Raw genomic sequence first — 8,127 nt, 5'->3', positions numbered from 1 at the left:
TGGATTCGTTCCCTTTCCTTTCCTGAATTATTGTCCAGCCCAGTTCGATCCAAGTGACTGTATGCATCATTAAAAACTCCAAATCTGCGACAGCTCAAAAGCACGCTATAAACAAATCAAAAGAATGCCCATAATTCTAGCCAGTCTCTACTGTATTCTGGCGGCACCTCTTCTCAACTCTCCTTCCATTTAATAAATACTCTAAAATTAAAACAATTTATCCATTTTTACTATATATCTTTGTCCTACGGCTTTTTCACCTCATTAGTATGACTAATTTTATTAATAAAAATAAATAAATAAATTATGAAAAAAATTAGCAGATAATTTTTTTTCAGATTTTATTTTAAATTAAATTAAAACATTGCTCCTATCTTATTTATCGGCGACACTCATACGAGTATCTATCCATATCTTGTTCCTGTTGTTTTAGTTACAACGGACATCTGTATAAAAAATCGCGCTTGAGTCGGACACAGGTGGCCCCCCTTCCGCCATCGCCATTTCTCCTCGTCGTCTTCCTCGCGCACCCGTCCTTCCGACTTCCACATGGCCATGGCGATGCGACGCGCGGCGCCGCCGCCCGTCACATCCTCGCTGCCTCGCCCTCCTCGCGCCTCGTCCCCCGCTGCCACGTGCGCCCCCACCTGCACTCTCCTCTTCTTCCGCTTCATGCCCTTCCTCGCCCTCCCGTCGGTCGGCGGCGGGGGACGGGGTCACTGTGAGGTGCGGCGCTCACTCGCCGGTCGCGGGTTTTATTTCTATCTCTGTGCTGCAGATGGGCGTGGACGCGGGCGCGGCGATGGAGAGGATCCGGGCGGCGGGGCTGCTCGGGACGCGGGGGGCTTATCGGTGGCCAGTGGGTCGACGCCTACGACGGAAAGACCATCGAGGTACGCATGTCTCTCCCATATCCGTCCCGCTTCTCAGTCATCAGGCATGTGCTCCTCCCGTTGCGCTGGAAATCACTCGGAATGTCATGTGGTGGGTTGGTCGGTTCCCCTCATGTTCCTTTTCCCCTCATGTGCTGTGCTTCTTTTTGAATATGCCTTTACCATATGAAGATTTGCACATCAAGTATCTTACTATTCCTAGATTTCTTTGTTTTTTTCCCTTCAGCCTGTTGGGGTAGTTGGAGCCATCACACCATGGAATTTTCCTTTAGCAATGAAAACCAGAAAGGTCTCTAGCAATGACCTACACTTCTTCATTGGTTAAATTGTTCGAAAGGAGAAAAGAGCTAAGGCTACATTTTTTGTATACATGGTGTTTGGGCAGGTTGGACCAGCATTGGCCTGTGGCTGCACTGTTGTGGTCAAGGCATCAGAGTTCACACCTCTTACAGCATTAGCTGCAGCAGACCTTGCTCTTCAAGCTGGAATACCAGCGGTACAAATCTTATCTTCTACTCGCAACTGCAGAAGTTTTCTCCATTATTGATTATCTGAATAATTTTATTCATTCGGTGTTTCTCTGTCATCAACTTACCCTTTCCAGAACTCTCTTTCATTCAGAGCGCACTAAATGTTGTGATGGGTAATGCTCCTGAGATAGGTGATGCATTACTGAAGAGTGCACAGGTTTTATTTCCTCCCATTTTCTGTTGAGTCTGCAATATTAAATTCCTCTGTGCTCAATAGGTTAAGTAGGAACAATTGTGGTTGACATGATAATATATTTTCTTTCTTAGGTAAGAAAGGTCACATTCACTGGATCAACAGCTATTGGCAAAAAATTGATGGCAGGATCAGCAAACACAGTGAAGAAGGTATACTGAAAAGCTACTTAAAGAAAACCTTTGCTTTAGTGGGCATCTGAGGGTCCTGAGGTTCGGACAATATTAACTACTCTGAACTGCAAAGTTTCTTGGGCTGTGTTTACAGCTTCCTTCTCACGAACACATATGATTTCCAAACGTTGTTGTGCCACTTCCCTTTGATGATAGGATAATACTATGTCTATCCTTGCATTAGATGAACATGCAAGTAACTATGCAGAATGGTTCATACAACCAGTGATAATCATTCAGTCACCACCATTTTTCGGGTCAGACTGGCCTTCATGGTATGTACCCTGGAAGGCTGGAATGGTTATTTTACTGCTTGCTAGACATGTCCGAAGGGGTCAAATTCAGCATTCAGCACAAACTAGACAAAAACTGCAAACTTTCTGGAACCGCCCTGACGCCTTCTGGTTTTCAAATCGTGCCTTGCAGTTAACATACTAGATTCCCAAGAGTGTTTTATTCTTTTAGAGCTGCTGGACATATAGTTCTTGATTTGAAGAAGCCTAACTGCTGTTTTCTAGCTACTGATATTATTACATGTCAATAATGTAATTCTTTGATATTTCACCTCTACGTTTTGGTGGACTCTTGGTCATAATATACTCCTTCGGGCCTGTTTGGACAGGGAGGATTCTTCTAGGAAATTTCAGGATATAGTTGCCGAGTGCTCATGCGTTGCAGCGGAAAAACCTAGCTTCACACTCAAATGGTGACACCAGAGATTTTAACAGCCTAATACCTAAGGATTCGGATCCGAATCCCTGCACCCAAGTGGTCCCTTATTGTGACTAAGCAGGATCTTTTCACTCCGTAGCCAACTATTTCTTTTCTTTCGAAGCTTTGCATGCTCTATGATTTCAGTTTGCTACCTTCTGTTGTTGATGCTCATACAACAACAACAACAACAATAACGACGACAACAAAGCCTTTGTCCCAAGCAAGTTGGGGTGGGCTAGAAGTGAAATCCACAAGATCCAACTAGAAAAAGATGATGAGAAAATAATAATGATAATAAATGTACTAGTAATAATAAAAAAATAAAAGTAATAAATGTATTATTATTGATGCTCATAAGAAAAAATATTTTGTAGGTTTCTTTGGAACTTGGTGGGAATGCACCTTGCATTGTTTTTGATGATGCAGACATTGATGTTGCTGTTAAAGGCAGTAAGTAAAATTGATTTCTCCTTTTACAGCTATATTTTGTGTCTTTCATTGTTTTCCTATTAACATACAAACCAATAAAGTTATCTTTAGTTTCCTAGGTGGATAAACATGACAGTAGCAATAATGAATTTGTACATAATGCCTAAGATTTTAAATAAGGCACCAGATTGTTTCTGAGCCTATTAGTTTTCTTCCTGTGTAGTTTTGACGTGCGTGGTAGAAATTGCATTGCCATGTTCTCTAACACTGTCCTTTAGGTCAACTATTGCATTTTAAAAAACTTTTAGTCTTTGACTTCTATTATTCTCTGATATGGGGGTAGAAATTGCATTGCCATGTTTGCTTTCATGTTTTTCTGTATCTCAAATCCCAACATAGATTCTGCGAAAAATTCAGTGATGGCCTGATGAGTCTCTTTAAGGGTCAAGATCTTGGTGCTGCAGCTTCCTGCCTGGTATATTGGCTACTGTGTATGGTAGACCCTGCTTTGTTGCTATCAGACATCAGTTGCTATCAACAACATCTACCTTACCAAGTTTTTTTTTTCTCAACTTCCTTTGAGCGGCAGCTCATAACCAAATCCAGTTCATGCCAGAAGCATTTCCCATGTTACATGTAGTACTTATGTTCAGAGTAGACATAATTGGTCATCATTAATTGTCAACCTCATGGAGAAGCTAGTGATCTACGTTCCAATGTTCAACCGTGTCCTAGTTTTTCAGAGTTTATCAATAGAGCCTATCAATCTATACCTTATTGCTAGCCCTATCAAAACTAGGGCTGGCAATGGGTCGGGTCATGTTTGGATGGAGCAAAACCATGTCCGATCTAAAACCTGACAGCCTCCACCTGACGCGAACCCAAAATGATGAACGAGCGAAAACTAGCACCCGTCGGGTTTTGCTGCGGCCGGTAGAGCCTCTGGAATTGAGCGGCGGCTGGTGGAGTCGATGGGGGCGTAGAGGCGCCCGCCGTGCTCCAGCTCCAGATCTAGCAGCCCCGCATGGCTGCCGACCTCTGACGCTCGCGTGCATCGATACCGTGTACTCCCGTTGTCTATGGCACCGCGCACTCTCGCAGCCCACAGCTGTCCGCGGCACCACGCGCTCTCAGTGTCTACGGCACCGCGCGCTCCCACTGGTCGCGACACAGTCGATGGCTGCATGTCCCGCCGCCGCTCGCCTCCACCGTAGCACGCTCCGCCGCCGACCTCGAGCTGCCCTCGCAGCGTGCTCCGCTGTTGCTACCGCAACATGCTCAGCTGTCACTACGTAGTCGACCCTGAGCCGCTATCATCGCGTGGCGCAGCGCTTCTCCCCGACCGTCGACCAACATCTATCTGACGGAGTCCAAACCGGGGAGAGAAAGAGATAGATGGAGAGAGAGGAGTGTTGGGCTGGTAGATGGGCCAGATGGGTTGGGTGGAAAGTGGAAATTGAGTGACTTGTACAAGATTTCACAGGTACCCGACCCGCAGGTGAATTTAGAAACCCGAGTCTGACCCAACCCATTCAGGTACCCGACCCGCTAGACATGTGGGCGGAAATTTGGATCCAAACCTGGACCCATCGGGAGCAGAAAGCCCATGGGTCCAATTTCCAGCCCTAATCAAAACATCATTGCATGAAAAAAAAGGCTGGACTTTCTTTTTTCAAACAAAGCGGATACAACTCTTATGCTTCAACCGTTGAACCCAAAAGGATCATGACAAAGTTCAGATCCAACACAAAACATGGCAAGGCAAATAGCCTGCCTGAGAGAACATGAAAAGCTGCAACAATTAAAAGGAACACATGCATTCCAATTTTAGAGTATAAAATAACTACCCTTATAACAAGGAGCATCATCCTTTTTTTTGAGAAAGGCTGCCTGAAGTTCACTTCAGATGTTATACTCGAGTTTGACTTTGTATTATATTTGCCGACAGATTTGTTGATAACTTACATCGTTTGCATTATAATATGATACATATTCCAACACCACATCTGTGTTCAGCTTGCTGCCAAGTTCTGTAACAGTGGACAAACGTGTGTTTGTGCAAACATGATATTGGTGCAAGAAGGTATATTGATCAATTATGTGGATATGCGATGTAAATGTTAATTGCCTCTTTTATTCTGTTAAAAAGTTACAATTTGCATCTGTAGGTATCTACGAAAAATTTGCAAGTGCATTTGTCAAGGCTGTTCAGAGTTTGCAGGTCGGTACATCACAGGTACATATTTCTGTCATTGTCACCATCATGAATGACGAATTAGCATCATTTCCAGATATATATTTCTTGTGTTCATTGCTTAAACAATGTTTTATCATGCAATGTCTGCGAGCTGTTAAAGAACACCTGATGCTACAGTACTAGAGTAATCAATCATTCACCTTCTTTCTTTGTTGGCATGGACCAGTCTTTTTTTATATGCTCTGTTCACTGTTTTGTTTCCCTAATACGATATTTCTTTCAGCATCTATATACCTACAACTAAGGAATTCTCCTTTCATATGCAGGGTCTTCTGATTAATGACGCTGTTGTTCAAAAGGTGCATGCTTCACAGACTAGTTACCCATACTGCTCAGTTTCAGTTCTTCCTTCCCTCTTTCTAAAGCAAACAATTCCTCAAATGCTTTATTTGTTGGCCTGTTTTGCTCTAGGTAGAGAAGTTCATAACTGATGCGACTTCAAAGGTAATCTCAAATCATCATGAAGATGCGCAGTTGTGCATTTCCCTTTGAAATTAGATTGCAGGGCTCGAAAAAACAGAACTGGACTGATTCCTTCACCCCAGTCCCTGCTGGTTTGTCAGGACTGGCTGGTTTCTAGATTTCTGTTAGAACATGATAACTCGACTGAAATCAACCTGGATTGCATATTTTTCTAGAATACTCAGGAGATGTGCGTATCATTTCATTAAGAGAGGAGAAGGCCAAAATAGCCAAGATGACCTAGTTTATAAGGAAAACCGGGACCGAAAACCTCACAACCGTACGGTTCAAAGGAACCGGCAAACAACTCTGAGACGACAAACGACCTCGAAAAAAGAGCGATGCCCACACCTCATGGATTGCATATAACCTACCTGGCTACGTTAGAACTGATGCTGCTTGTTTGCTTCAATGAAGACTGGGAACTTGTTTGTTTGGTGTTGGCCAGTTCTGCTTGCAAATTCATGTGAAGCACCGCTCTGATCATTTTGTAGGGAGCAAACATCATGCTAGGTGGTAAAAGGCACAGCTTGGGGATGACATTTTATGAGCCAACTGCAGTAGGGAACGTCAGCGATGATATGCTTCTTTTCAGGTAGAGTTTAAAAGTTGTACCTTCCAACCTGAGGAATTGCAGTCTTACTTTGTTTTAGTACATCGATTGTACTTTCATGTGAACTGTGAAGAAAAGCTCAGTCATTGAGCAAGTGACGTTTCGGGTTTTGAACACTTTATTTGGATTCAGGGAAGAAGTCTTTGGTCTGGTTGCATCACTTGTACCTTTCAAAACAGAGGAAGACACAATCCATGTGGCCAATGATACAAATGCTGGTTCATGAAAGGCTCCAGTGCACTAGATTAGTGCACCATTCTCATTGTTAACATTTTTCTTTAAAGAAAAATTCAGTTCTCGAGTTATATGCCAAGCACTTCAAGAAAATTACATGTTAGCATAACGTGCAGGATGTACTTTAGTGAGAAAACGTTAGTGGAGTACGGTATAACATAGCAACATCGAGATAATTCAAGATGCTCAAAACTGCAATATGCAATGTAGGATTTTGTTTCCGTCATGTTAAGAAAACCCATGAAAATTGAATCTTAATTCAATGATATTCTTGTTTCTCTTAGGCCATTTGTTGGGAAACTGGGTGTACTGCTAGCCGATGGAAAATGTGGATAATTGTGGGAATTATCCTTGTAAAGTGACATAGTTGCCCTTCGAGAAAAACACATTGCAAAGTTAAAATTTCCATTTTATGTTTGATCTCTTAAGTATTGCATCGTTATACTTGATCTGCAGGCTTAGCTGCATACATATTTACAAAGAGCATTCCTCATTCATGGCGTGTTTCTGAGGCTCCTGAATATGGCTTAGTTGCTGTGAATGAGGCACTGATTTCAACAGAGGCAAGAAGTACCCAATAAGAGCCAGTACACAATTGCCCACTTTGTGGTCCAATCCATATAGCCCTATATATCAATACTGTTTTGCTGTAATTTTCAGGTAGCACCATTTGGCGGAGTTAAACAGTCTGGTCTTGGGAGAGAGGGTTCAAAATACGGCGTTGACGAATACCTGGAGGTTGGTACTCAATACTCTCCATTGTTACTTCTGCTCTTATCCTTGACACGTTGGTGCTCTACTGAAACTGCAGCTCAAGTATATCTGCATGGGCAACTTGAACTGAGTCTTGAGGTTGGCCTGGTTAGAAATACCTAGCTGACGATGAACGGAGTAGAGGAGGCACACATCTCTGTAAGATCGAACAAGAAGCAGCAACTGGCTGTAGTACAGGTTACAATAAAAGCAAATAAGACAAGGAACACTAATAAAAAGGCCCTAATGAGTTGTAAATGATGTGAACCATAAAGCACCGCGTCGTCTCCGAACTTTGGTGTAGATGATCATCACAGCAGTCATCGAGTGTCAGAAAATGGTCATGCTGCAGAATCAAAGGTTTCTTGGCTGGATGAGTTATGTCGGATGTGCTGCATCTTTGGTATATATACATTATCCCTGATTACTGAACAACAGAAGGATCTTGTGCTGGATTTTTAAACTGACATAGTGGTCTGGTAGCCGTGCTTAACTCTGATTCAACCTTGGTATTTTGAATCTTACCATAGTTACTAGATTCATTATATCACACATGCTTGTAATGGATTCATGAGTTCCTTGGCGATTCGCATACAAGGTGCATGATCATTATGCAATTTCAGATGATATATATACATGTTCGAGGTAACTATATTCTTGCTGCTTAACATTGCTAGTATAGTTTCGTCCAGGAAAATGACAAAAAAAAAACATCACTACAGTAGTGTTACAATCATCATCAGCTATGATTTACTAACACCTTCCATTTGAAAGATTTTAGCCATCCTTTTTCTCTTGTGCCTTCGCCGCTTCGTTCCTCTCTTCAGCCTTTATGAGTACACCATTGTACAAATGGTGCTCTTTCTTTCTCCATTT

At 42.6% G+C, this 8,127-nt stretch overlaps 1 protein-coding gene across 3 annotated transcripts; it reads left to right on the top strand.

Annotated features, from left to right (window-relative positions):
- The first annotated feature begins 429 nt into the window (after positions 1-429).
- Positions 430-7,880, top strand: LOC133922584 (succinate-semialdehyde dehydrogenase, mitochondrial-like). 3 transcript variants are annotated; one of them, XM_062367967.1, is made up of 16 exons: positions 430-635; positions 779-893; positions 1,120-1,182; positions 1,279-1,389; positions 1,515-1,580; positions 1,691-1,768; positions 2,878-2,955; positions 4,949-5,015; positions 5,101-5,168; positions 5,456-5,488; positions 5,601-5,633; positions 6,146-6,246; positions 6,397-6,482; positions 6,955-7,061; positions 7,159-7,236; positions 7,310-7,880. In XM_062367967.1, exons 1-16 carry the CDS (start codon positions 550-552, stop codon positions 7,340-7,342), a joined length of 1,203 nt encoding a protein of 400 aa, XP_062223951.1. In that variant the 5' UTR covers positions 430-549; the 3' UTR covers positions 7,343-7,880. The 3 variants fall into 3 exon arrangements, 1 of the variants encoding a protein (XP_062223951.1); XR_009910505.1 differs by having other exon boundaries at positions 6,397-7,085; XR_009910506.1 differs by having other exon boundaries at positions 5,101-5,153; positions 6,397-7,236.
- Positions 7,881-8,127: the final 247 nt, after the last annotated feature.

Source organism: Phragmites australis, chromosome 6 (genome assembly GCF_958298935.1).
Source record: "Phragmites australis chromosome 6, lpPhrAust1.1, whole genome shotgun sequence".
Classification (NCBI taxonomy): Eukaryota; Viridiplantae; Streptophyta; class Magnoliopsida; order Poales; family Poaceae; genus Phragmites; species Phragmites australis.
This window is presented reverse-complemented; position numbering and strand designations above follow the sequence as displayed.

What these genes read in the sequence shown, in the direction of transcription:
- LOC133922584 (XM_062367967.1), top strand. Translation starts at nt 550, where the DNA reads ATGGCCATGGCGATGCGACGCGCGGCGCCGCCGCCCGTCACATCCTCG. An exon ending in GCCTCGTCCCCCGCTGCCAC is followed by an intron (nt 636 to 778) that starts GTGCGCCCCCAC and finishes TCTGTGCTGCAG; the next exon opens with ATGGGCGTGGACGCGGGCGC. An exon ending in CATTACTGAAGAGTGCACAG is followed by an intron (nt 1,581 to 1,690) that starts GTTTTATTTCCT and finishes TTTCTTTCTTAG; the next exon opens with GTAAGAAAGGTCACATTCAC.